Source organism: Oryctolagus cuniculus, chromosome 18 (assembly GCF_051225735.1).
Source record: "Oryctolagus cuniculus isolate XC-2025 breed Fujian yellow rabbit chromosome 18, ASM5122573v1, whole genome shotgun sequence".
Taxonomy (NCBI): Eukaryota; Metazoa; Chordata; class Mammalia; order Lagomorpha; family Leporidae; genus Oryctolagus; species Oryctolagus cuniculus.
In genome coordinates, this window is record NC_142884.1 from 78,828,809 (window position 1) to 78,856,519 (window position 27,711).

Below are 27,711 nucleotides of genomic sequence, written 5' to 3' on the forward strand. Positions count from 1 at the left end.
TGAAATGTCTCGTGTCCCTTTATTTTTTTTGACAGGCAGAGTGGACAGTGAGAGAGAGAGAGAGAGAGAAAGGTCTTCCTTTGCCGTTGGTTCACCCTCCAATGGCCGCTGCGGCCAGCGTGTCCCTTTATTCTAAGAATTTCATTCGGAATTCCCCAGCACTTGCAATTCAAGTGCAATACGGCACAGGTGCTGTGGCCGTCCCAGCACAGGGCGGAGACCACTTGGGCTCCAGGCGGCCGCCGGGCGCCAGTCGGGGTCCCGGGCTCAGGGAGGCCTCTGCCGCACCCCTCCTGCCCGACTCTGCTGTAGAGGCGCAGGGGCCAGGGAGGCGAGGGGAGACCGGGGCGCCCCCTGCGCAGCACACAGGGGCCGGCCAGGACGCAGGAAGTCCAGTACTCCAGGCCGGGGGCGGAGTCCTGGGCCGCGGACAGGGAGGGGTCAGAGCCACAGGACAGGGCAGATGGGCGGGGTCCTGAGATCCGTGGGGCCAGGCAGCAGGGCTGGGTCTGGGCAGGCGGTGCTGCTGGCCAGTGGGCGATGGCAGCTGGGGCTCTTCCAGCCTAGTGGGGCCAGGAGCACTTCTCCGGGACAGACTCGGGGGCACGCAGGCACTTGCCTAACTTCTCACAGCCGGGGGGCGCCCAGTTCTGGGAAAGGAAGAGGAGGAGGAACACGAGGTTACAGCAGGCCCTGGTGGGCTCCACCCCGTGACCTGCACCCCCCCCCCCAGGTGCTGAGGGGACAGCGAGGCTGGGGCAGGCTGACCCAGGCGGGACGCTGGCCTCCAACAGTGGCCTTCCCAGCATTCCCGGCTCTCCCATCCGCAGACACTGGCCGCCCTGCGTGGCCCGCGGCACTCAGCACGTGCCGCAGGTCCTGGGACGCTGTGCTCCTCAGAGGCTGCTCCTGCGCCCGCGGGCCGGGGCCCACCCTGTGCTGCCTGGGGCTGGGTCTCCAGGACCCCTCACCTTGAGCTGAGCTGGAAACGGGAATCCATGCACCTGCCCCGAGCAGTGTCCACCCTGCATCTTCGTGGCTGTGCCCAGCACTTCCTCCCCTGACTCCTGGTTAACCAGGCCCAGCCCAGCCCTAGGTGACCCTGTGGCAGGTGGGCCATCCCGTGGCCCGGGACGAGGCCGTGGGCCCCTAACTGTCCTTCCTGTCGGGACAACGTGCCCATCAGCTGATGGCTTTTCCTGTGTGGCCAGGCGGTCCCCTCGGTCACAGGGAAGCAAAGCTGGCTCCTGGCAGCTCCTGTAGCCACGATTTGGTCTGACCTGGGCGCTGACCCTGTGTGGCCTTCTCTCTGGCAGGGAGCTCCGAGACACGGTGGCCTGGGGCACAGACTCGAGGGTCTCGGGGAGGGAGTGCCTGGCGTGAGACAAGGCGGCCGCATCTGCACACACAGACGAGTGCCATCGTGGGCACGAGGCTTGTTCTCTGGGACCCATGTCGGCTCGGTAGGGAGGGGGACCCCAGCCTCCCTGCTGTGTCCTGGCTTTGGTGCAAGATGGCTTTCCGCTGAGGTGGCAGTGGCTTCGCTGCCGTGGGCCTGTCCCAGCCGCGCCCTGCCCTGCCCTGCCCCCACAGGGCCTGAGGGGCCCCTGCACAGGCGTCTGCAGGAGGCTGCAGTGTGGCCGCTCTGCCCAGGAGCCCAGCAGCCCCTGGCTCCCATGCCCGCCGCGGCCGACGGCACACATCGCGGTCTCGTGCACAGGTGACTCACCATGACCGCCTGGTTGCACACGTTGAGCTGGGGCTCTCCGGGGACCAGGGCCTCCTGGTGCTGCTGCACGACCGGGCCCACCCTGCGCAGGGCTTCCTGGTACTCGGCACTGGCAAAGCTGAGACGAGAGAGCAGAGGCCCCCGAGGTTACAGCAGGCACAGGTGCCTCCCTGGGATCCAGAGGGGCCGGGAGGGGCCGGGCCCACGGAGGCCGGGCCTCGCGGCGTCTCACAGGTTGGGTGGCCAGACGCCGGCAGGGAGGCTCTGTGAGCACAGCGTCCCCTGCCTGTGCCCACCAGGGACAGCGTGTGCACTGGACGGCTGTGCACACCGGCAGGTCCCGTGTCTCGTCACAAGCCAGCTGCAGAGGAGGGGGAGCACAGCGCTCTCTGCCTTGTTTCCTGTCACTTCCTGCAGGAAAATCCTCCACGCGGCCCCACGACGTGCACGAGGCCCACCGCAGGGCTCAGGCCCCGTCACAGGCACACGGGAGGCGCTCGGCACGCCGGGGCAGCAGACCGAGGCTGGAGAAGGCCCTCTTCTCGGCAGGCCTGTGGTGCCCGGCCAGCCCCGGGCTGCGGGGGCAGCCCTGCAGCTTCTCTGCGCCGACGGCAAGAAGGCCGGCCTGGGCACCCCCCCAGGTGGCTGCGGCTCTCAGAGCTCCACGTGAGGCCAGCCACGTGCCCACCAGCAGGGGCCGCGTCCTGCAGAAGACCAGATGACCACAGAGATGAGGAAGAGGCTCCGGGCCCTCAAGGGTGGACATGCTGCGTGGTCCACGTCCCGTGGCCTCCTGGGAAGGGGCTGGCCCCCTGTTCTGGAAGCTGCCAGACCGAGTGTGCCGTGGCTGCCTGCGGCACGTGAGGATCCCCGGAGATCGCAGGCCACGGCTGGATGCGCCTCAGCCTGCGTGGCCTCCCCGACTTCCTGGGTGGGCCTCGGGGTGACAGGTGAGTTCTGAGTGGGCCTGGGCCTTCTGTCCCCGAGCCAGGTGGGGTCCCTGCAGCTCCTGGCCGCCACCCCCGTGTGCTGCATCTCACTGCATCCCTGCAGGACTCGTGCCACGCATCTGGAGCACACCTGTGCACACGGCTGCCTTCTGGACCAGCCGGATCTGGCGGCTTTGTCGTCTGGGGAGGCTGGCTCCCGGGCACGGGTGTCTGAGTCTGGGAGGTGGCCAAGGCCAGCAAGGCCGCGCCAGGGGCCCGACTCCAGCAGCGGGGCTGTCTCCTGTGGCCCCCCAAGGAGCTCTGAATGTTTCCCAGCTGTGAGGCCTGGCCAGCGCTGGCGAAAGCGGCACGGAGCTGGCCTCTGACTGACAGGTGACACCAGACAGCCTGCGGGGTGTCGTGCTAGGCGAGGCCAGGCATTTTCTGCACCCGGGCCCTGTGGTCACTTCTGGACCGACTCTTGCGCCTTGGCTGGGTGATGCCGTGGCGGCTGTCCCGCAGGCTTCCTCCCAGCCACCCTAGCTAAGTCTCCATCCGAAACACAGGCCCTTGGGTCTGGACGCCTGTGGTCTGTCTGCTGTCCAGGGGCCTCAGCTGGACGCCTGTGCCCATCTCCTGGGGCCACGCCACCGCTCGGCACACACAGGGCTGCGAGCCAAGGTGGCCTGGAGGTGTGGGCCAGCCCCTCGAGGCTCCAGGGCTGGACCCCCGGTCTCTCCCAGCTCCTGGAGGCTCAGGTTCCCCTTGGCTGTGGCTGCTCCACGTGTCTGTCCCCTTCGCTGGACGTGGAGCACTCGTGGCTCACCTGAGCCCACCCGGACACCCCCACCATGTCTGGTCCAGGTCACGAGGTGTGGACTGCGCGTGCATGGCACCTGAGCACCCTCCTTCCTGGGCCTCTCATGTGCCCGGCCACACAGCCCGGCGGTGCTGCGGGGACTCGGGGGCCGCTGCCCTGTGCCTCCTGCCACACGCGGGATGCGTGCTGCATGCGGGCAGCCTGGCTTTGTCTGCTTGGCCACTACCTGGAGGGACCAAGCCACTGGGCCAGGAACGGATGCACTGGAGCAGCCTCCAGGTCCCCCAGCCAGCGAGGGGACGGCTTTAGGTCAGAGCACAAGGGCCCGGGACCTCCAGCCAACTGCTGAGGTCTCTGTGCCACGGCCAGAAGTGCCAGAACCACCTGTTTGGCGTGGCTGTGAGCGCGCGCCTGGCTGTGGGTGAGGCTGGGGCAGCTGGGCTCCGCTCTGCTGAGGGAGATGGTGGACGGGTCAGGTGTTCTGGAGGCGGCAGTGACACGGCACGACGGGTGCTCACGGAGCGGTTGGGGCAGGTGCTCTGAGTGGCCACAGTCGCCAGCTCACTGAAGGTGAAACCGGGTGCAGGGCTCTGTCACTCTCCCAGGAAACGCGGCTTGGTGCTCCCGCCAGCAGCGGCCACATGCACCACCGCCCAGAGCCCTGCACTCCCAGCCCTGGGCTCCAGGACGCACGATCCCCGGCCTCGCGGGAGCTCTCCCTCCTGGCTGCAGCGCTGGTCAGTCGGGTGGACTTAGCCCTGCTCGGACACCACACCTGGGACACCCCTGGGTCGGGGTGCGAGGGCACTCGCAGAGGAAGGTGGGTCACCACACACAGGGACAGCGCTGCCCATGGGCGTGAACACCGGGGATGCAAGGCCCCCAGCTTCCTCTGCGGGCACACAGGGTCCCCACGGGCACACACGGCTCCTGCTGCTGGAAACACAACTTAGAACCCTGAGAACCCTTAGAACGTCCTGAGCGGCACGTGCCCGCCTGTCTGGTCGTCTCCCCCGGCTCAGTGGCCCCGTCCCAACTCACCTGAGCGGGTACCTCTCCCCAGGGTCTCGGCCCAGGTGGAAAATCAGGGGCAGCTTCGTGTGCTCCTCCTGGGTGTGCGTCGTGACCCCCGCGACGTCCTGCCCAGGGCAGAAGTTGATGCCCTGCGATGAGAGGCAGGGAGGGCGGTGGGCGCGGGGCGGCCCGTTGTTCCGCCGCACACCTGCCACTGTGCGTCGCGGGGCGCTCACGGCCCATCCCCGGCCCCAGAGCTGCTGGCAGGGCGCCCTCCCGGGTATCGGGGCCGTCACTCTCCCACTCTCCCATCTGCGCTGACGTCAGGCAATCCCCAGAGCATCTGCTCAGGGTGCCTGGGACCGCGACAAACGTCTCGGGCGTCAGCTGAGGCTCCTCCGGGGCTCAGGCGTGTGGCCAGCAGCACAGGGCTCGTCCTGCACAGCACGTGCCCAGGCGGCCTCTGCGGCCCCTTCGCCCTGGCGCAGCCTCCTGCCCTTCCAGGTCCCAGTGTGGCTCTGAGGCCCCGTGGGGCCTCTCTGGCTACCCCAGGGAGCCCCTGCCGGCCATGCCTCCGACACCCGCAGAGGTGCCCTGTGGGCAGCCTGCCTCGGCAGGTGGTCTGTGGGCTCACTGGGCAGGCTGTTTCCCCGTGAGCGTTAACACTCTGCTTCTCCACATAGCAGGGGCTCCGTGCCCGGCTCCACGCTGGGTGCTCGGCAGCAGCTGACAGACCCCAGCGTGTGCTCCCAGGGCAGGGCACCCTGTCTGCACAAACCCCAGCCTGGACACAGAGGGGACAAGCTGCTCGACGGCCTGCCACACGGTGCAGGCTTTCTCCCGACAGAGACCTCGCCCTCAGGCAGCACGGTGGAACCAGCTGGACAGCGGACAGGCAGGGGCACAGGGCTGGAGGCAGGGTGCTGACTTCCCTGCAGAGGTGGGGAATGAGACGGCCAGGACCTTGCACTCAGCTGTCGCTCCTGGGGGTGCCCTCTGCCTCCCGCCGTCGACCCTGGGACCGCTGCACTGTGCAAGTGCTGCAGGCCAGCCCAGACCTTGGATGTCCAGGGAGTTGGGCCACCGGAGGGAAGCCTGTCATAGCCGTGGGCGTCTCCAAGGGGCCTGGGAGACCTGGAGGGAGCCCCGAGCCGCAGACGGCGCTGTCCACTCACAGGCTCTGTCCCCAACATGCAGGACAGACAAGGGGCGCAGACCCAGTGGAAGCCTCTGACACGGACCCTCATGGGGACAGGGGCCCAGGCCACCGGCTGGCCCCCTTGGACACACCTGGTGGGGGCGGCAGGACCAGGACAGTGTCGGCATGGTGCTAGAGGCACACAAGGCCGCGGGGCCACTCCCATCTGCCCAGGCTGGCACACAGACCCCCCCATCTGCCTGCTTGGAGATGCCGAGGAAACCCCGCGCACACCCAGGGGAGGGGGAGCTGCACGAGCCCTGCTCCTGCGTCCCTCGGCGCCCGCTCTGCACACGCTGCATTTATTCTGCCCAGTGCCAGGCGGTGGGGACCCGAAGACCCTGGGGTCTGTGACGTCCCCACCACGACAGTGTGCAGAGCAGGGGCCACACGGCTTCAGAGGTGCACAGGGGACAGGAAATGGGAGAAGCCTGTGCCTGCGGGGGTCCCCAAGGGGTGGTCTGCACAAACACGAGGGTCCAGACTGGCTCGCCAACGCCCAGGCCACGGAGGCAGCAGCTGTGCCTGCTCGGCGCCGACAGGAGCCACTGCGGCTCTGGGTGAGCCCTGTGCTCTGGACCCAGGATGGCACACGCCGGGCTGGGTCTCACTCCTGCTGCCCAGGAGGGCCACGTGCACACGGCCACAGCCCTGCCCCGAGGCCTCTCATACAAGGCCAGCTGCCTCCAACGGCCTGGCAGGGTCAGGCCAGCACCCAGGACAGCTCCTGGGAGGCGGATGCAGAGGTGAGGGCTGGGGGGGTGTCGGTGCTCCTGGGCTCCGCCCACATCTGCTCCAGAACACGAGTGCACGCGGGACACTGGGTTCCAGCAGCGGGGCCTGGCACGCAGCAGCCAGAGCTCCAGCCCTCCCCCAGCGGCACCTGTCCAGCCTGGCTCACTGCCTGTGCGTCCGCACGGCTCCCTGACCGTGACTCCATGGGCCTCATCCACCGCCTTCCCAGTCCAGGCACATGCAGGAATTCTTCCCCCATCATCTGCAGACTTCGATGCTGGGCTCTCAGGGCTGCACCTGGGGCAGGAGGAAGCTGCCCACGGGGTGGGGGCACAGCGAACCTCTTTCCGGCAGGGTGGGCCCTGGGCACAAGGCCTCTCATCCTTACTCCCTCGGGGCTGCACTGCGAGCACACGCCGCGGGCCCCCAGCAGGGCCGTCAGCCTCTGGGCCCAGGCAGGCCACACTGGTCACCTCGGGCAGGGGCAGGCTGAGGGGAGGTCTCAGCGCTGTCGGGGCAGGGAAGGCCTGCGGGGCTACCTGGCCTGGGTCCAGTGCTGTCTGGCAGCAACAGCCGTGTGGCCCCAGCGGCTCCCGATGTGCTAGGTAACCACACCCAGGCTAAAGGGCCACCAGGGCCCTCGGCCATCCTAGCCCCCATCCCAGTACCCCCCCCCCACCAGGACCCCCGGCCATCCTAGCCCCCATCCCAGTACCCCCCCCCACCAGGGCCCCCGGCCATCCTAGCCCCCATCCCAGTACCCCCCCCCCACCAGGGCCCTCGGCCATCCTAGCCCCCATCCCAGTACCCCCCCCACCAGGACCCCCGGCCATCCTAGCCCCCATCCCAGTACCCCCCCCCACCAGGGCCCCCGGCCATCCTAGCCCCCATCCCAGTACCCCCTCCCCCTCCACCAGGGCCCCCGGCCATCCTAGCCCCCATCCCAGCATCCCCTAGTGCCACCAGGGCCCGTGGCCATCCCAGCCCCCATTCCACCTGCCCCCTACCCCAGCCACCAGGGCCCACGGCCACCCCAGTCCCTATCCCAGCACCCCCTCCCCCTCCTCCAGGGCCCAGGGCCGTCCCAGCCCCCGCCTGGCCTGGGGGGTCTGGGGGAATGTGTCCAGGCAGAGGACACAGGGGACACGTGAGGCAGTGCAGCAGTGCCTGCCTCCGTACCTTTTTGAACTCCTCATAGGAGTTGGTCCAAGTCCACAGGTGGGCCTTGTACTGGCCGAGAGTGACCGCCATCAGGGTGTTGCCGCGGTAGTGGAACACGGGCCTGCCAGGGTGAGGGCAGAGGTCACAGTGCCGTGAGCGGCACACTCAGTCCCCCAGGCCAGGCGCTCGGAGCAGTCTCAGCTGCTGCCCCACAGCGGACGGCTGAGGTCAGCCCACCCCGGGGGCCAGGAGCGGGGGAGTGAGGCCGGCAGCAGCTGGGGCCCTGTCTCGGGCAGGTGGGGGCCTACACCTTGTCTCCCAGCAGGTAAGAGCCTCTGGGGCAGGTTTCATGAAAAAAAAAAAAATGTGGACATTTTGAAAGAAAGAAAGGGAAGCCCCACCCCCACTCCCCTGCCTTCTGTTCTCGCCCAGATGCGCCCAGTGAGTGACAGGGCAGGTGGCAAGCGTCGGAGGCGGGGCCTGGAGCTTTCAGGGTGAGCAGAACCTCGGGGTAGATGAGAAATAGCTCCCCCCTGGGCTGGGCCCCTGGCCACCCCCTCCAACGCTCCTGTGCCCAGACGGCAGACAGCTGGGCGAGGGGTCTCGGCCTTGTCCGTCCAGCACCAACCTGTCCGTCAGCCGGCCGTGCAGGGCAGCAGGGAGCAGGTCCAGGCCGTCGATCACCCTGTCGCTGGGCGGCTTCAGGCCCGCGAGGGCCAGGCTGGTGGTGAAAAGGTCCATGAGGCTGCCCGGCTGGTGGCTCACCTGTGACGGACAGCAGGGGCTCTGCGCGGGCCGACACGGCCAGGGGGCCAGTCCCAGCGTGCGGTCTGCACGTGTTACATGCAAGCACGCGCACAGCCCAAGGGCCCCTGCACACATGTGGGAGACCAGACGGCGCTCTGGGCTCCCGGCTGCAGCCCGGCCCAGCCCTGGCTGTCACAGCCATGTGGGGAGTGAACCGGCAGATGGAAGAGTCTCTGCCTCTCCCTCTCCCCTGCAACTATGCCTTTCAAATAAAGAAAGAAATCTTAAAAAAGAGTGGCTGGCCTGCTACAGACATGAACGCCCAGCCCCGGGGCCTGAGGGGTCTGAATCAAGAGCCCCCCAGCCGGAAAAGCCCCTCAGTGTGGGTTCTCAGCTGAGGCAGCCTACCCGAGCTGGGGCGTCTGGGGTTGGGGTGCAGGCAGGCCAGGCTGGGCTGGCACAGGTCACACAGGCCCAGCCCTGCCCTGGGGCCTGGCTGCTCTTCCTCACAGCGCATGCCCACACAACTCCAGCCGGGACGTCCCACCCCATCCCACACGTGAGGGCCTGGATTCCGGTCCCGGCTCCTCTCCTGGCTCCAGCTAACGCACTCCTGGGAGGCAGTGGAGACGGCTCAAGCAGCTGGGTCCCTGCACCCACATGGGAGACCTGGACGGAACCCCTGGCTCCTGCCTGTGGCTGGCCCGGCCCTGGCTCTCGTGGGCACGTGGAGAGCGAGCCAGCAATGGGAGATCGCTGTGTCTGTGCATTTCAGAGGAGGAAGTCAAACCTTAAACAGGAACCAGATAAAACCAGCTTGCACTCTGCCTGCTCTAGAGCTGAAGTGCCCACCAGCACTGAGGCTTTCACAGCCCTGCAGGGCAGAGGCGAGTTCTGGTCGGCGTAGATGGTGCTCACTGGCTGCGGAGGCCACCTCCTCCAGCCACGTCCCGTGTCCACCTGACACGGCGAGGAGACACACCTTGTGTCCACCTGACACAGTGAGGGGACACACCCCATGTCCACCTGACATGGCGAGGGGACACACCCCATGTCCACCTGACAGGAGTGGGAAGGCCACGTGCCCTGTGTCCACCTGACAGGAGCAGGAAGGCCACGCACCCCGTGTCCACCTGATAGGAGCAGGAAGGCCACGTGCCCTGTGTCCACCTGACTTGGCGAGCCACACACCCTATGTCCACCTGACACAACAAGGGGACACACCCTGTGTCCACCTGACTGGGCGAGGCCACGTGCCCCGTGTCCACCTGACTGGGCGAGCCACACACCCTATGTCCACCTGACACAGCAAGGGGACACACCCCGTGTCCACCTGACTGGGCGAGGCCACGTACCCCGTGTCCACCTGACAGAGAAGGAAGGCCACATGCCCTGTGTCCACCTGACTGGGCGAGGCCATGCACCCTGTGTCCACCTGACTGGGCGAGGCCACGCACCCTGTGTCCACGCACCCCGAGATGCCGGCCTTCTGATGCCCAGGTGGAGCGCTGTGGGCAGGAGGTCAGGGCGGCCTTGCCCATGACGACCGGCCTGCAGGGACCGGGCACTCACCTGGCCTGCGGGGATGTGGCCGGGCCACCAGGCGATGGCAGGCTCCCTGACCCCGCCTTCAAAGGTGGTCTGCTTCCCGCACAGGAAGGGGCCGTTGCTGCCACCTGTGGGAGGCACTGGCGTCAGACGCCTGAGGCCGCTTGGGCTGCAAGGTTGCCCAGGGACGGCAGGGACACGTGCCCTGGAGCTGTGTGACCGCTCAGAAAGAGCAGGATGGACGTGTGCTGCAGGCCGCGCCGGGAACACACTCCCCGCGAGTCTGGGGCTCAGCGCTCTTCCACGGGCGTGGGCGGAGCAGGGTCTCCACACCTGTGTCAGTGGAGGGGAGGGGTCTCCACACCTGTGTCAGTGGAGGGGAGGGGTCTCCACGCCTGTGTCAGTGGAGGGGCGGGGTCTCCACACCTGAGTGTGGAGGGGAGGGGTCTCCACGCCTGTGTCAGTGCAGAGGAGGGGTCTCCACGCCTGAGTGTGGAGGGGAGGGGTCTCCACGCCTGTGTCAGTGGAGAGGAGGGGTCTCCACGCCTGAATGTGGAGGGGAGGGGTCTCCACGCCTGTGTCAGTGCAGAGGAGGGGTCTCCACGCCTGAGTGTGGAGGGGAGGGGTCTCCACACCTGTGTCAGTGGAGAGGAGGGGTCTCCACCCCTGTGTCAGTGCAGGGGAGGGGTCTCAATGCTTCTATGGAGAGGAGGGGTCTCCACACCTGTGTGTGGGGAGCAGGGGTATCCACACCTGTGTGTGGAGAGGAGGGGTCTGCATGCCTGTGTGTGGAGGGGAGGGGTCTCCACGCCTGTGTCAGTGGAGGGGAGGGGTCTCCACGCCTGAGTGTGGAGGGGAGGGGTCTCCACGCCTGTGTCAGTGGAGAGGAGGGGTCTCCACGCCTGAGTGTGGAGGGGAGGGGTCTCCACGCCTGTGTCAGTGCAGGGGAGGGGTCTCAATGCTTCTATGGAGAGGAGGGGTCTCCACACCTGTGTGTGGGGAGCAGGGGTATTCACACCTGTGTGTGGAGAGGAGGGGTCTGCATGCCTGTGTGTGGAGGGGAGGGGTCTCCACGCCTGTGTCAGTGCAGCGGAGGGGTCTCCACGCCTGAGTATGGAGGGGAGGGGTCTCCACACCTGTGTCAGTGGAGAGGAGGGGTCTCCACCCCTGTGTCAGTGCAGGGGAGGGGTCTCAATGCTTCTATGGAGAGGAGGGGTCTCCACACCTGTGTGTGGGGAGCAGGGGTATCCACACCTGTGTGTGGAGAGGAGGGGTCTGCATGCCTGTGTGTGGAGGGGAGGGGTCTCCACGCCTGTGTCAGTGGAGGGGAGGGGTCTCCACGCCTGTGTCAGTGCAGAGGAGGGGTCTCCACGCCTGAGTATGGAGGGGAGGGGTCTCCACGCCTGTGTCAGTGGAGGGGAGGGGTCTCCACGCCTGTGTCAGTGGAGGGGAGGGGTCTCCACGCCTGTGTCAGTGGAGGGGCGGGGTCTCAATGCTTCTATGGAGGGGAGGGGTCTCCACGCCTGAGTGTGGGGAGCAGGGGTGTGCTCTGGGGCAGGTGTGGGCACCTGTGCTCCCGACACCGCAGGGCTGCATGTGGAAGCAGGCGGGGCCTGAACTGTAGCTGCCAGCTCGGCCCTGTGGGACTCCGGGACCCTCAGGGCTGCCCCAGGGTCTCCCACACTCAGAATACCTGAGACATGGGGAACAAGGAGCCAGCTGAGCCCTCCCTGCAGGGGCGCCGGGTCAGCTCCTGGCTGGAAGCGGGAGCCCCTCCCCAGGCAGCAGGTGGGTCTGACAGCTTTGAGGGTGCCTGCAGGGATGCAGAGGACACGGGCACAAGCCGGGCACAGGGAGGGGGACGAGGGGCACAGGGAGGGGACGAGGGGGCACAGGGAGGGGACGAGGGGGCACAGGGAGGGGACGAGGGGGCACAGCACAGGGGGATGAAGGGGCACAGGGAGGGGGATGAAGGGGCACAGAGAGGGGGACGAGGGGGCAGAGAGAGGGGGATGAGGGGGCACAGGGAGGGGGACGAGGGGGCACAGGGAGGGGACGAGGGGGCACAGGGAGGGGACGAGGGGGCACAGGGAGGGGGACGAGGGGGCACAGGGAGGGGACGAGGGGGCACAGGGAGGGGACGAGGGGGCACAGGGAGGGGACGAGGGGGCACAGCACAGGGGGATGAAGGGGCACAGGGAGGGGGATGAAGGGGCACAGAGAGGGGGACGAGGGGGCAGAGAGAGGGGGATGAGGGGGCACAGGGAGGGGGACGAGGGGGCACAGGGAGGGGACGAGGGGGCACAGCACAGGGGGATGAAGGGGCACAGGGAGGGGGATGAAGGGGCACAGAGAGGGGGACGAGGGGGCACAGAGAGGGGGACAAGGGGGCAGAGAGAGGGGGATGAGGAGGCACAGGGAGAGGACGAGGGGGCACAGCACAGGGGGACGAGGGGGCACAGCACAGGGGACGAGGCAGGCAGAGAGAGGGGGACAGGCTGGGCTTCCGTGGAGGGGTGCGGCTGCGTGGCCTCGTGTTCTCACTCCCAGGCTGCGTGGTGAGCACGCGTGTTTGTTCTGTATTTACACACGAAGCTTCCGCTTGTCTGAGTCACAGCTCAGAGGCCTCGCTGACTGCGGGGGGTGGCAGTGGCGGCCCTCGGGAGCCCCCGGCACCCCACTGTGCTCACTGCTCTGCCCATCACCCCTTGCCCCGGGGGCTGCCCCGGCTTCTGCCTGTGGGAGGCACAGCCGTTGGGGGAGGCTGAGCAGAGCCAGGCGAGGGACAGCACCTGTCCTGCGGCCAGCACGCTCCGGGCCTGCTGGTGGAGCTTGCTGGGTTCCTGCCACTCGGGACCTGGGACAGTCTTCCCAGGAGGCTGGACTGTAGCCCCCCCCGACCGAGGACTGAGGGTGTCACCTCCAGGGGCTGCCAGAGTGGGGAAGCCGGAGGTGCTGGGCTGGGTGTGGGCACGAGGGGGTGGGCCCTGGCCAGGCCACGCCCACAGCGCTATGCCTCATCAGCACCCTGCGCCCACACACGCCACCCCAGGGCTCCTGTGGCCGGGGCCCCTGGAGCGCCGTGCAGCCTCTCCTGGAGACGACCCGGCACCTGCCGCGCCTGGGCCCCCTCCCCGCTAGCACGCGCAGTGCACGCAGGCCCGCGGGCCAGGCCGGGCTGGCTGTGAGCGTGGGCGCTACGGTGCCGCCTCTCCTGGACACAGGGCCCACGGGTGCCAGGGGACACCTGCCTTGGTGCGGGGCAGAGATGAGGGCGGCGCCGTTGTCAGAAGTGAAGAAGACGAAGGTGTCCTCGGCGATGCGCAGGTGCCGCAGGAGGCTCAGGAGTTTCCCGACGCTGTCGTCAATCTCGCGCACGGCGTCCCCGTACCTGGGGGAGGGGAGGAGCCCACCAGGAGGCCGGCAGTCGGCGACATTCAAAGAACACACACCACCCGCGGCCTCAGAGAGCCGCGAGACAGGCCGGCCTCTTCACGGAGACGGGGGCGAAGTCCAGGTTCAAAGGTCGACTGCGGACAAGGCCCAGTCACCACCCCCAGGGCTGGGGGCTTCCCACAGGTGTCCTGTCAGCCTACAGGTGCGGCGCCCACCCGCGGATCTCACAGGTGATGGGCACGGCTGGAGCCGCACCCCTGGGGTGGCTGCTTCTCGGAGCAGGGACTCACCGCCCTCGTCGACTGGTACCCAGGAAAGGCTTGGAAGCGTACACGGGAGCATGGGTGGCGTCGATGGCCCAGTAGAGGAAGAAGGGACGAGTTCCCGCCTGGTGCCTCTTGATGAAGTCCAGGGCTTCCTGCAGGGAGGACCACGCCGCTCTGCCCACAGCCCACCTGCACCCGGGGCCTGCTGGGCCACTCCACTCCACACTGCCCTGCCCACAGCCCACCCGCACCCGGGGCCTGCTGGGCCACTCCACACCACACCACACTGCCCTGCCCACAGCCCACCTGCACCCGGGGCCTGCTGGGCCACTCCACTCCACGCCGCTCTGCCCACAGCCCACCTGCACCCGGGGCCTGCTGGGCCACTCCACTCCACACTGCCCTGCCCACAGCCCACCTGCACCCGGGGCCTGCTGGGCCCACTCCACTCCACACTGCCCTGCCCACAGCCCACCTGCACCCGGGGCCTGCTGGGCCACTCCACTCCACACTGCCCTGCCCACAGCCCACCTGCACCCGGGGCCTGCTGGGCCACTCCACTCCACGCCGCTCTGCCCACAGCCCACCTGCACCCGGGGCCTGCTGGGCCACTCCACTCCACACTGCCCTGCCCACAGCCCACCTGCACCCGGGGCCTGCTGGGCCACTCCACACCACGCCGCCCTGCCCACAGCCCACCTGCACCCGGGGCCTGCTGGGCCACTCCACACCACACCGCCCTGCCCACAGCCCACCTGTACCCGGGGCCTGCTGGGCCACTCCACTCCACTCCACACTGCGCTGCCCACAGCCCACCTGCACCCGGGGCCTGCTGGGCCCACTCCACACCACACTGCCCTGCCCACAGCCCACCTGCACCCGGGGCATGCTGGGCCACTCCACACCACACTGCCCTGCCCACAGCCTGCACCTGGGGCCTGCTGGGCCACTCCACTCCACGCCGCCCTGCCCACAGCCCACCTGCACCCGGGGCCTGCTGGGCCACTCCACACCACGCCACTCTGCCCACAGCCCACCTGCACCCGGGGCCTGCTGGGCCCACACCACACTGCCCTGCCCACAGCCAACCTGCACCCGGGGCCTGCTGGGCCACTCCACACCACACTGCCCTGCCCACAGCCCACCTGCACCCGGGGCATGCTGGGCCACTCCACGCCGCCCTGCCCACAGCCCACCTGCACCCGGGGCCTGCTGGGCCCACTCCACACCACGCCACTCTGCCCACAGCCCACCTGCACCTGGGGCCTGCTGGGCCCACTCCACACCACACTGCCCTGCCCACAGCCTGCACCCGGGGCCTGCTGGACCACTCCATACCACGCCGCCCTGCCCACAGCCCACCCGCACCTGGGGCCTGCTGGGCTACACCACACCACACCACACTGCCCTGCCCACAGCCTGCACCCCGGGGCCTGCTGGGCCCACTCCACACCACACTGCCCTGCCCACAGCCTGCACCCGGGGCCTGCTGGGCCCACTCCACACCACACTGCCCAGGCCCAGCAAGGCCTCCAGTACCTCCAGGTAGATCTGGGTGAGGTTAGCTTCCCCTGTCTTTAGATCAATGGGAAATTCTTCGTAAAATCTGAAAACAACACAGATCCACACAGAAACCAGAATTTAGGCCGGGGAGCCCCTTTGCCCCGACTTCCCTGCCATGAGGCTCACCCAACAGGACAGAAATGCCCCATTCGTGAAAGACATCAAGGCGGATTCGGGACGACGCTGGAGATGGTGCCAGGGACCCGGGCCTGTCTGGAGGACGGGGCGGTGACAGCCGTGGGCGTGGCTGCCTGGCAGTCTGGTGTGTCCACAGCTGCCCGCTGAGAGCGTGAAGCCCTGCACAGGTGAGCTACACAGCGGGGAGTCAGCCCTCAGCGGCACTGTTCCAGGCGGTGGCGCCCCCTGAGCCACCTGCTCCCACACTCCAGAGCCTGCTCACACACACCCTGGGGGCAGCCCTCAGGCCCCTGCCACCACCCGGGGGACCTGGGTGTGTTCCCAGACAGGCCCAGCCCAACCCCAGCAGTAACAGGCTTGGGAATTCTGTCTGTTGTCTCTCAAGTAAATCAAAGTAATTTGAGAAAGAAAAGGGTAGTGGGTTGGGCTTTGTGGTCCACTGAGAACTTCTGCCAAAAGCAAGGAAGGGGCAAAGCCCAGCCCAACAGGCTCCAGGCAAGACCAGGCTGAGGCAGGCTGCGCCCGGGAGGGGCCGTGCCGGCCGGCCCGCAGCGCCCCTGCCGCGACTCCCCCACGTCCCCTCAGCCAGGGCTTGCTTCTTGCACGGCTCCCAGGTCGGGGGCCGAGTCCCACCCCCGCATGCTGCTGCTGCTGCTTTCCCGAACGTCGGGACTGCGGCCGAAGCCAGCTCAGCACGGGCAGAGCCCTCGGGTCCGGGCCCCGCAGCAGGCACAGGCTGTGAGCGCCCCGTCGGGCACTCCGCAGACTCGCGGGCTTCTAGGGCTGGCACTGTCCTGTGAGCGGCTACTGCAGTGCCAGCATGCCCCTGGGTCCCGGCTGGAGTCCCAGCTGCTCCCTGCTAATGCACCCGGGAAGGCAGGGGGGGACGGCCCTAGTGCCTGGGCCCTTGCACCCCGCGGGAGACCCCGTTCCTGGCTCCTGCCTGGCCCAGCCCTGGCTGTTGTGACCATCTGGGGTGAAGCAGTGGATGAAGATCCGTCCCCCTCTGTCCCTCTCTGCCGCTCTGCCTTTCGGGTGAGTAACTAGAACACACAAGGACACAGCTGCCGACCCAGAGCTCCAGGTCCGCTTGGGGCCAGCGCCTGGCAGCAGGGGCTCCGGAACCGTCCGTCCTGCCGCGTGCACAGACAGGGCCAGGAGCGCCGGCGCCGCTGCTCCAGGGGCGGGGCGGGGCGGGGCCAGGAGGGGCTGTGTTACCTGCCGACCATCTCCCAGTCCCTGTACACAGGGATGTTGGGCCTGGCCCTGTTGTCATAAGGTCCAAAGTGACAGTTGGGGGATCCAAACCACTCATCAAATCCGTGCTTCAGGGGATGGAACTGGGGCCTGTGACCCAGGTGCCTAGAAACAGGAACCCAAGACCCTTCAGGGACCCCACGTGGGGACCCCTGAGTTCTGAGCAGCGAAGTCGACCTTCCCAGAACAAGCACCCCAGCAGCACCCCGCAAGCCACGAAAGCCCAGCCCAGGAGTCCGCCCGCCACAGCCTTGGGCCTGCAGGATGGCGGGAGGGGCCGGGAGGGGCCTGGAGGGGCCGGGAGGGGCCTGGGAGACGCAGGCAGTGAGGAACCGCCCAGCCCGCCGCCCCCCGCTCCCGTTCCAGTCCATCTTGAGTCTGGCGGACTCCGTGTCCGTCTGCCTCTCCTGAACCAGGGGGACGTCCTGGGCTGCCTGCGGCACCACTGCTTCCCTCCGCGTCCTCGGGCAGGTGACGGCTCGGTCCCTCACACCCTTCCCTCGTGGTTACAGAGAGGCGGCCGGGCAGGCTGTGAGCCTGGTATGCCCGGGCAGGGCTGTGGGAGCCGGGCCGGCCCTGCCGGTGACACGGCGGGAGCCAGGCCCTGCCCACAGCCCCCTCCCTGACTGCAGCAGCCACACACCAGCAGGTGACGGACAGGCGGCCTCTGGCTGCCTCCCGCAGAGCCAGGCGCACTCCGACCTGGGTGTCTGGGCCTCTCTGCGCTGTGGCTACGGAGCAGCACCACCGGAGAGGTGCGGTCCTGGCGAGGGACAGGGGAAGGCCCCACCCTGATGCGCCCAGGTGTCCGCGCCACACAGCCCTGAGGCCCCAAGTGTTCAGTTGGTCACTTGTGGGGCAGAATCACAGGCCCGGCGGGGGAGGCTGGGCTGGAGGGGCCCAGGCAGCAGCTGAGTGTGGCTCCGGGGGGCTCACGGTCCCTCGTGCGGGAGGGGCCGGCACAGGTATGGCTACGGTGCTGCTACTCTGGCACTGGGCGCGCCGGCAGCCAGCGCCAGTCCCCCTCTGTGGCGGGCACCTTGCCGTGGCCGCACGGATCCCTGGAAGACCAGCTCCGCGCTGAGAGTCGGCGTCCCTGTGCCCTGCCTGCGCTCACTGGCTGCTGCCCACTTGCTGTGTAGGCCTCCTCTGGCCACACAGGGCCCTCCCGAGTGTCCACCTTCATCAGCACAGATCCCACACAGCCAGGACCCCGCTCGATGGACTGCGACCCAAGAGCTCACCGTGCACAGCAGCAGGGCCAGCGCTGCCCAGGTGGGCAGACGGCAGCCGCGTCCCAGCCCCGGCCACCACCGCCGTGCTCGGGGACATCGTGCAGCCTGTATACAGGCCCGGTGCCGCCCACCCAGCACCAGGTGCTTTGCAAACTCCAGCTCCTCAGTGCTGTGCGGGTGAGGCCACCTGGGCAGTTCAGACAAAAGCCACCTGACCACACCCGCTACGGACCTGTGACAGCCCTCGGGGATGGGGACGCCACCTGGTCACGGGAAAGCCCAGGCCTCCTGGAGCCTGTGCCCACTGGGCACTGCCCCACGCCTGAGTCCACACAGAGCTGGTGCGCCCGGCCCTGGCCAGCTCCTGCCGCCACCACGGTCCCTGCTCCGCAACCCCGGCCTCACGGAGGACGTCCCTGTCTGAGCCGACAGCTGGGCTCTTGCAGCTGCAGGGCCAGGACCGAGCGCTCCATCCACTCCAAGGCTGCGGAGTCTCCTTTGGAGCGGCCTTGCCGTGCCCTGGCGGCCCTCGGTGCTGGCCGCTGCCGCGGCTCCCCTGCAGGGCCACGCGAGACAGCACGTTCCCGCCCGCTGCCTGGATTCCCAGCGCTTATTCTCTGGGTAGCTGTCCACTGGGGGCCGGCAGCAGAGCCTGCAGGCCACGGAGCCAAGACCCCAGGGTGGGAAGTCAGGGAGGGCCCTCGGAGGGAGAGGGCTTGCGGGCCTAACACAGGACAGGCGCTGGGCTGTCCCCAGAGCAGGACAGTGACGACGGCCCCCGCGCCTGCAGCCCGAGCTTTGCTCCACGGTCCGCTCCGGCTTCCCGGCGCCTCTCGGGGAGTGGGCCGAGCCTCCTCCAGCAGGTGGACACCCCTCGTGTGGGCAACGAGAGGCACCCGCGACACCGAAGCAGAGGCAGCCGGGGCACGGGGTGGCGACGGCGCGGTGGGAAGGGGCAGCGGCTGCGCTCACTACTGATGGCCCAGCGCCCAAGCCAGCTCTCAGGTGAGCACCCGGAGAGGTCTACACGGACCCGGAGCCCAGAGCTCCCGTTTCCCACCCAGGAAGCTGTCCTAGGGGAATGGAGCAGTGACCCCGTGACACGGTCTGGCACGCAAGGCGGGGGCGCCCACTCACCACTTGCCGACGATCTTGCTGACGTAGCCCGCCTCCCGCAGGAGCTCGGGCAGGAGCAGTTCCGAGTCTGGGATGCCGCCCACGATCTCCTGTGGCGTGTAAGCTGCGGGGCAACGCTGCCGTGAGCCCCGGGCACACACAGCAGGCACGCGGCTCGCCCCAGCTGGTGATGGACGCGGGCGGGTGGGCAAGCCGTGGCAAGGAGCTGGCACAGCCACAGGGCGCATTGCAGAGCCCTCCTGCCGGGCTCAGGCCCGGGTCCCACCTTCTCTGCCCAGGGTCTGCAAACACGCTGTCCCGCCCCCCAGGTCCTCCCCCACTTCCCTTTCTCAAGGGCCACTGGAAATCCCACGTGACTTCAGGAGAGACTTTTCTGGAAAGCCCATGAAACCGCTGGAGCACTGTTTCTGGAACGTTCCCCGTGTGGCCCTCGTGCCACCTGGCCTGGGGTTAACAGGGTTGACTGCTCACCACCGAGTGGAGCAGGAGCTGTTGGAGGGAGCCGCGGGGCGCTGAGCAGGTGCCCATTCCGACTGGACGAGGGCAGAGAGGGAGGCCGGCTACACTGAGCCCGCACCTCTGCCCGGGTCCCACCACACAGCAGTCTCCTTGCCCCACACTCTGGGGGAAGTGTGGCAACCTGTCTCAGCGTTTCCTTACGACAGAGACAAACTGTAGCCTGGGGCCGCTGTGGCACCGCCGACCGACGCCCCTGAGCTCCTCTGGTTGTCAGTACCAGTGCTGGCCTGGGGGGGGGACGGGGGAGGCCTACCGTTTCTGGCGTGTGCGTTGGTGGTGTAGAAGCCGTTACGGATGGGCAGCCGCCCGGTGAGCAGAGCTGCCCTGGCTGGGGGTGGGGAGGGGACAGGAGCAAGCAGGTGAGAACCGTCCCAGCTGGGCTGGCTGCCCGCAGGCCCCCCGTGCCCGGCCCACGCAGGGTCAGCGTGAACCTTGGGGCCCAAGGCCCAGGCTGGCTCCACAGGGCTCCCAGACAGCCCCAGGCCTGCAGCCCACATGACGGAGCCCAGCTACGTCCACCCATCTTCCCAAGTCCTACCAGCTGCCTCCGCGTTCCTGACACCTCCCCCCCGGTCTTTCCCCAAGGGTCCTCCCTGACCCACTCAGGGACATCGACTGAGGGAACAGGGCAGCTGCTGCCCCCGAGAGCAGCTTCTACCTGGAAACCCGCCTGGGGGTGAGGGCTGTCCCCTCACGCCCGGCAGCAGCCAGCGCACTCACACGGGGAGCAGAGAGGGTTGGCAGAGTAGAAGTTCGGGAACAGCATCCCTTCGGCAGCCATCCGGTCCAGGTTCGGGGTCTCTCGGGAAGGTTCTCCGTTCACCCCCAGGTCGCCCCAGCCCATCTGCAGGGAGAAGAGCCCGGGGGCTTCGCTCTCAGGGGCGTGCACGCATGGCAGACTCCACCAGCCACAAAGCTCAGCCCAGCCCAGCCCTGGCACGGGCACCCGGCTCACAGCTATGCGGGCTCGTCTCCACCTGGCCACCTGTGCGCGAGACGCAGACCCCGTGTCTGCGTGCTCACAGCCAGCGGCTCTCAGACATGCCCACCTAGTTCTACATCGACGCACAAGCCTCCAAAACCTGCCATGCAGGGCTAGGCTCCTAAAGCAAGTGGTGCTCCCAGCGCGTGCCTGGGAGAGGCGCAGACATCCGGAGACCGAGAGCACCCTCACCGCGCCGGGTGCACTCCGCCGGCACCGGGCAGGGCAGCCCACGTGGGGGAGAGGGCAGCGAGAAAGCAGCACTGGGCGAGAGGGGCCCAGAGGTCACCCCGGGCGAACCCGAGAGCTGGGCTGCAGAGCGAGGCCGACAGGAGCCTGTAGAAGCGGTCTGTCCACGCCATGGGAATCTACTGTGCCGGGAAAGGCAAGAGGTTCCAACACCAGCCGCTGGGAACGTCCACCACCTCCGCGGGGCCTGGGACCTCAGCCCACCGCCCCTCCCAGGGGAAGCCCCTTGCCTCCTCCTGCCCCCCGCTGGGAAGCAGAGCGGCTGAGACTCGGAGCCGGCGCTCCAATGCCGGATGCTGGCATTGAACGACGGCCCCAGGAGACACGGCTATCCCGAAGTCACCTGACAACAGGAGTCAGAACGAGTCAGACGCCTGGGGGCGGTGACGAGGGAGGAAGGTGGGGTAGGGAGGGCTGGACGGCAGAGAACGGACCATGTGCCCCCCAGTGGCACAGCCTTGCACCGGCGTCCCACGCTGGGCAGGACCCTTCAGGGCCCCCACTCGCAGGGGACCCGGGGGCACTCGGGCCCCAGGCTCCCGCCTGTCCTGCTCCAGCCCCAGCCCCAGCCCAAGCCGGCGCTGCCCCTCGAGGCGGAGGGTCCACCCTGGCGCAGGGGCAGGAGCACGGGGCCTTCCTCCTCGCCCCTGCTGTTCAGGGGCCGCCACCCCGACCACACTGCAGTGGCCAGGTCTGTGCCGCGAGGCCGCGCTGGCTGCAGCCAGCCTGAGCGGGGGTGAGGGCGTGGGCGGGGGCAGCGCACTTGGGGTGCCCAGATACAGGCTGGCAACTGCAGCGTCCACAGGAGTGCCCAGGCCGGGAGTGAGGGGCACACCTGGGACCCCCGGGAGCCTTCTCGCGGACTGTGTGCTCGGGCAATCCCACCCGCCCCGCGCCCGGGCCTCAGAATGAGACCGGAGCTTCCAGACAGCTGAGAACCTGGGGTCCCCAGGGGTGGCGGTGGAAGCCCCGCCCAACCCGCACCCTGCCCTGGGCCTCCTCGTCTACTCTGAAGCTGTGACTCACACGTTCCTGGGACCGAGAGAGGGGGCCAAGCTGTTGCCCCCACGGCAGACAGCAGCTCGGCTCCTGTCTGCGTGACCTCGTGGGGGTGGGCGTGTGGCCCGGCAGCGGAGACGCCTGCGCCCGTGACAGTGCCCGGTTCGAGTCCCCTCTCTGGCTCCTGGGGTGCAGGGGTGAAGGCTCACATAGCGGGGTCCCAGCCACAGTCGGGGAGACCTGGAGCGAACCCCAGCCCCTGACTCCGTCCCCGCCCAGCCCAGGCGGCCTCAGGCGTGTGGGGAGGTGGGAGGTCCCTGCCTCTGCCGAACGAGGGCGCTCATCCAGCTCCCCCTCAGCTGGGTACCGCCACAGCCTGCAACCCCAGCCAAGCAGCCGAGTGAACACCGGGGCAGGGCTGCTGGACGTGCAGCGGTTTTGCCAAGAGGAGTCACGGTGCCGTGTGTGCGGCGTCACCGCTGTGGCCTCCCGCAGCCTCAGCCTCAAGGCGCGGCACCCGTGACCACCGGGGGCGCGTGGGCGGCAAGCAGGGCCCTGGTGAGTGGCTCAGGCAGAGCAGGGGAGGCCGCCCCGCGGCAGCCTCCCCGCCCTGCAGGCCCGCACTCCCTCCTCAGCTCCTACTGGCCAGCCTTCCCAGCGCTTACACCCGACCTGGGGTCTCGGGGGTCAAGGAGACAGCCCCCTACCGTTCTGCCCCCTCAGGAGCCCAGCAGCCCCCGGCCCCTCCTCCACGCAGGGAGACCCAGGCTGAGAAACGCTCGGCCCTCCTTGCCATCTGCTTTGGGACCACGCCAGGGACAGGCGGCCACAAAACGCGCCCACGACTGGCTCGCGAGCTGGGACAGCCGTGTGGTAAGGGCGGCGGCAGCCATGGCTGGACCTTCCGAATCCTGATTTTTAAAGAAGATCCGAGGGTTCGGCGCTGTGGTACAGTGGGTAAAGCCCCGGCCTGCAGTGCCGACATCCCATATGGGCGCCGGTTCGAGTCCTGGCTGCTCCTCTTCTGATCGAGCTCCCTGATAATGGCCTGGGAAAGCAGTGGAAGACGGCCCAAGTCCTTGGACCCTGCACCTGCGTGGGAGACCCGGAAGAAGCTCCTGGCTCCTGGCTTTGGATCGGCGCAGCTCCAGCAGTTACAGCCATTTGGGGAGTGAACCAGCAGATAGAAGATCTAAGAAATAAAAAAACTAACATAAAAAAAAAAGACTCTAAAGGCAAAATGACAGAGCCAGGAAGAGAAGTGTCTCCGTCCGCTGGTTTACTTTCCAAATGGCAGCAGCAGCTGTGCCAGGAACTCCACCCAACCCCCACGTGGGTGCAGGGACTCGAGTCCCTGAGTCGTCACCCTCCGCCTCCCAGGCCTGCTGGCAGGCTCTGGATGGGAAGCAGATTAGCCCAGGACTCTGACGACCGTCCCCCTGGTGACCATCCCCCAACGACCGACCCCCTGACGAGGGATGCGGGCAGTGTGGTGGCAGCGGAATTCGTGGCACCACCACGCCCGCCCCCCAGCCCTGTTCACAGGAAGGAGGGGGCCCTCCCAGGGGAGGGGCTCTGTCACGGGGTCTCGGCCCCCAGCCTTGGGGATCCCTCCTCCACACTCCATACACTCACTCAGGAGCACCACGGAGCGTCTGCCGAGCCGCGGCAGGCTGTGCTCCGAGGGCGCGCCAAGGAGTGCCGGCTCGGCGGTGGCCCCTGGCGCGGCAGAGGCCGCAGCCACACGCTCGTGGCCCCCGCACGTGGGCAGCTCTGGGCGCTCTGCTCCCGACTCCACGGGCGGGAGTCTGGGGTGGTCTTCCCACAGGTCATGCCTGGTTCCACCCAGCAGTTTGGGGGACGCCCCCTTTCCTGGAATTGTATCCGCTCAGATGACGGGGCCGCGGGCAGCCAGCCCACTGCAGGCTCAGCCCCTCCCGCGGCAGGACCCAGAGGCAGGTGGAAACCGTTATTGGGCAGGTGTCGGCCTCGTGGCCAGGACACCTGCGTCCCGGGCTGGAAAGCCGGGGTTCCGTTCCTCAACACGGACCCTGGGAGGCAGGTGACGGCTCAGGTGACGGGGGTTCTCCACCCACGTGGGAGACCCGGATGGGGTCCCCGGCTTCCAGCATCAGCCCCAGGGGGCCTGGGCCCATTCTGGGCATCTGGGGAGGGAACCAGCAGGCGGGAGCCCCGCCTCTCAAAAACAAAATTGTCACACAAGCCGTGCAAGTTCCAACACTAGGAAGCTGGCCAAAGCGGGGGTCAGGCGCAGACGGCGTCCTCAGCGCATGGACAGCCCAGGCCTCCGGCCCAAGCTCCCGCTGCCTTTGCTGCCTCTGGGGGCTGCACTGTGGGGTCCATCGGGGAGCAGCTTCCTGGTCAGCCCCGAGACGGACAAGCCTGGGTGTTGCCTGGCCCCGCGCCAGACGCGGCTCATCAGCTGCCCGCCACGGGGCCGTCACGGGGCCCGGGGACAGCTCAGAGCCAGCACGGCCAGGGCAGCGGGCAGGCTGTGGACCCCGCAGCCAGGCACCCTGCTCCCTCGGGAGGCCAGGAGCGCCGGGTGTGCTGTCACTCGGTTTTGCTTTCTGTCCTTTGCATCAAACCCAGGCTCAGTACGCACGCAGCCCCCACAGAGCCCCAGAGCCCCAGGGTCCGCGGCCTGGCTCTTCCTGCTCCTCCTCCCCCAGGCGCAGAGGGCCCCCCGAAACCACATCCGCTGTGGGCCAGGGCCGTCGGCACAGGGAGCCCAGGAGGGGCCACGCAGGGCTCTCCTAGCGGTCAGGGGCCCCAGGGAAGCTCGCCGGCCACGGGAGGGGCCCACACCTCGCACAGGGGGCAGCGGCGGCCCTCCGCCTGCACGGCATCCGCTCTGGCCTGTCACTCACTTCCTTGTCCCGGAGAACCAGCAACTTAACGACGACCGCACGACAGACCCCTCTTCCCGGCCCCCACACCTCAGCACCCCTGCCCAGCCCCACGGTCACCACAGACCACGGGCGGCCCGGTGCGGGAGACGGGAGACGGGCGCCGCCCGCGCCCCTCACGCTGCAGCCCCGCTCCGTGCCCCAGGCCCCAGGCCGGCGGGCCGCCCGCGGGGGTCCCACGCCGGCGCGGACCCGGCCCGGAGCTGCCCCGCGCAGGGCACGGAGGGAGCGGCGAGGCCTCTCCGCCTCCCGCCGGCGCCCACTTACGTCGTCCATGAGCAGCAGCAGGATGTTGGGGTGCTGCGGGGCGCCGGTGACCCCCAAACCCACAGCGCCCAGCACCAGCATCAGCCACCACCCCCCGGGGCCCGCGGCACCCGCCGCCATGGCAACCGCGCAGCGCGCCGCCGAGCCCGCCGGCCGCGCGACACCAGCCGCGCGACACCGGCCCGCGGGCGCCTCTTCCTGCGCGGCCGCGGGGCGGGGCGGGGCGTGCGTCGCGGGGGCGGGGCCGCCTCGGGGAGGGCGGGGCGTGCGTCGCGGGGGCGGGGCCGCCTTGGGAAGGGCGGGGCCGCCTCGGGGAGGGCGGGGCCGCCTCGGGGAGGGCGGGGCCGCCTCGGGGAGGGCGGGGCGCGTGCTTGGCGGGAGAGGCGGGGCCTGTGTTGACTGAGAGGCGGGCGGGGCGGGGCCCGAGCGGACCGGGGAACCCGGCGCGGGTCACGTGACGGCCCCGGCGTCGGGCCTCCAAGATGGCGGTGTGTATCGCGGTGATCGCCAAGGAGGTGCGTACGCGGCGGGCCGGCGCCGACCTCGTCCCTCCGGGCCCCGGGCGCTCCCTGGGACATGGGCGCGAACAGCACCCCCGGCCCCTGCCTCGGCCGTCCGCCGCTTGAGGTCAGCGCCGCCGCCTCGGACCGGGCCGCGCCCTGTGGGAGCCCTCGGCCGCCGCAGCCGCGCCGAGGCCCGCGAGGTCCGGGCGTGGGGGCCGTGTCCGTTAGGTCCGCGCGAGGAGAGGCCGCGGCGCCGCCACGGGCGGGCTCGGGGACCCGCGGCCGGGGCGGGGGCGAGGCGGCGTCCGGAGGGCCGCCTTCCCGGGGGCGGGTGCTCAGCGTCGGGGCGCCGCCCCTCTCTTGCAGAACTACCCGCTCTACATCCGCAGCACGCCCACGGACAGCGAGCTCGAGTTCCACTACATGGTGCACACGTCGCTGGACGTGGTGGACGAGAAGATCTCCGCCATGGGCAAGGCGCTGGTGGACCAGAGGGAGCTCTACCTGGGGCTGCTCTACCCCACCGAGGACTACAAGGTGTATCTTTGCGCGCACCCGGCGCTGTGCTCACCGGGGTCAGGCAGCGCGGGCCGCTGGGGGGGGGGGGGCGTGACAGCTGGAGGGGGAGGAGCTGGGCACGTCCGAGCGGGGACCTGTGTCCCGCCCGTGCTGGGACCTGGGCCCAGCCGCCGCCCCTGCCCTGCTCCCACCCAGCCGGGCCCTCGGGCGGCGCCCGCGGCTGTTTTCCCTGACCGGCCCTGCAGGTACGGCTACGTGACCAACTCCAAGGTGAGGTTCGTCATGGTGGTCGACTCCTCCAACACAGCCCTGCGCGACAACGAGATTCGCAGTGTGAGCGGGCCGGGGCCGGGGCCGGGGCGGGGGCGGGGGCGGGCGGGCAGGCGGGCGCGCGGGCGCTGAAGCGCCTCGGGTCCTGTCGCAGATGTTCCGGAAGCTGCATAACTCCTACACGGACGTGATGTGCAACCCCTTCTACAACCCCGGGGAGCGCATCCAGTCGAGGTGGGCCCCGCCCCCTGCCCCGCCCCCTGGCCCTGCAGGTGCGAGGATGAGGGACCCCGCGCCTGTGCCTTCCCTCCCCTGAAACCTCAGGGCTTCGCAGGGCCCGCCCAGGCCCCGCCCGAGGGGGCAGACCCCGTGCAGACCCGCGTGCTGGGGGGGAGCAGCCACCTCGGCGCTGCAGACCCCGCCCGGGGCCTCCCCACGTGTGCCCACCGAGGACGCGCCCTCCTGGCCCTGTGGCTACCTCGGAGCTGGGCGGTGCCCGCGGACACCGGGAGACCCCGCCGCGGGCCCTGGGTGGCCCCTGGGGGCCAGCAGACGGAAGCACCTGGGCACTTCGGGGTGCCCGCGGCGGCAGGGCTGGGGGCCGGGGGCTCCAGGCGGCCTCAGCCGGCGCACTTCTCGTCGCAGGGCCTTTGACAACATGGTGACCTCCATGATGGTGCAGGTGTGCTGAGCCAGGAGCCCGCGGCCACGTGCGCGCTCCCGCCTCTCCCTGGGCGCTCGGACGGCGTGCGCGCTCCCCACCCCGCCTCTCCCTGACCCTTCCCTGACGCGCGTGCAGCGTGCGCGCCCCCAGCCTCGTGCTGAGTGTGACGCCCCGGCCCGCGGGCGCGACCGTGGACCCGCTCCCCCACTAAAGGTCTCTGCCCCACTAAAAGTCTCTGAGAAGAATCGGCCTTTTCTCGCGCGCCCCCCAAGCGCAGCGCAGGGTCTGCTGGGAGAGTGCCGGGCAGGGGTGGTGACCGCTGCAGGGCTGTGTGGACCAGCGCCTCTGCTCCTCCGTGGCTTGTGGCCTCCGGGTGGCTGGATGCTGGGGTGGCCTTGGCGAGGTGGGGGGGGTCAGCCTGAGCCCAGTGCTGGCCGGGAGCAGCTGCTCACTCCCCTCACCGGGCAAGGCCCACTCCGTCCTGGACTGGGCTGCCATCACCAGGGCCTGGCCCAACATCTGGACCCAGCCTGCCCTCAGAAGGACCCCCGTGAGGTCTGGAGGGGCCTGTGCACCCTGTCTGGTCAGCTGCCGCCACTGTCCACATCCTGGCTCCGGCGTGGTGCCTCGGCTCCAGGCAGCTGCGACCACGAAACCGTGCAGCGGGGCCAAGCGACTGACTCACCTGGGCCACGGCCACCCTTGCAGGCCACAGACCAGCCCGGGGCCTGGAGTTCAGGGCGGGAACGGCGCTCCAGCCCCTCCCACAGCGCTGCCTGCACAGCACTGCTAGTCCTGGGGACGGCGGGCTGCGGGGAGCCAGGGCCCACCTCCTGGCACCCGGGGCAGGGCGCTGGGACAGGGGACGGCGGACTGCGGGAAGCCAGGGCCCACCTCCTGGCACCTGGGGCAGGGGACGGCGGGCTGCGGGGAGCC

The 27,711-nt window shown here is 69.1% G+C and overlaps 2 protein-coding genes across 8 annotated transcripts; one reads left to right on the forward strand and one right to left on the reverse strand.

Moving 5' to 3' along the window:
• Positions 1-25,041, reverse strand: GALNS (galactosamine (N-acetyl)-6-sulfatase). 4 transcript variants are annotated; one of them, XM_070061908.2, is made up of 14 exons: positions 24,820-25,041; positions 20,113-20,236; positions 19,646-19,720; positions 18,874-18,976; positions 16,463-16,606; positions 15,083-15,149; positions 13,568-13,695; positions 13,133-13,272; positions 9,906-10,009; positions 8,215-8,351; positions 7,605-7,707; positions 4,520-4,617; positions 1,730-1,847; positions 1-650 (listed from the first exon to the last, which is right to left on the reverse strand). In XM_070061908.2, the coding sequence occupies exons 1-14, from the start codon at positions 24,937-24,939 to the stop codon at positions 564-566; spliced, it is 1,548 nt and encodes a 515-aa protein (XP_069918009.2). In that variant the 5' UTR covers positions 24,940-25,041; the 3' UTR covers positions 1-563. The 4 variants fall into 4 exon arrangements, with proteins under 4 accessions (XP_069918009.2, XP_069918008.2, XP_069918010.2 ...); XM_070061907.2 differs by having other exon boundaries at positions 4,520-4,641; XM_070061909.2 differs by lacking the exon at positions 24,820-25,041 and adding an exon at positions 22,715-22,809 and having other exon boundaries at positions 4,520-4,641.
• Positions 25,042-25,284: 243 nt separating this feature from the next.
• On the forward strand, positions 25,285-27,006 carry TRAPPC2L (trafficking protein particle complex subunit 2L). Of its 4 annotated transcripts, none has more exons than XM_070061918.2 (5): positions 25,285-25,446; positions 25,689-25,861; positions 26,087-26,174; positions 26,266-26,345; positions 26,757-27,006. In XM_070061918.2, the coding sequence occupies exons 1-5, from the start codon at positions 25,396-25,398 to the stop codon at positions 26,800-26,802; spliced, it is 438 nt and encodes a 145-aa protein (XP_069918019.1). In that variant the 5' UTR covers positions 25,285-25,395; the 3' UTR covers positions 26,803-27,006. The 4 variants fall into 4 exon arrangements, with proteins under 4 accessions (XP_069918019.1, XP_089176694.1, XP_069918020.1 ...); XM_089320568.1 differs by having other exon boundaries at positions 25,712-25,861; XM_070061919.2 differs by having other exon boundaries at positions 25,285-25,334.
• The last annotated feature ends 705 nt before the right edge of the window (positions 27,007-27,711 follow it).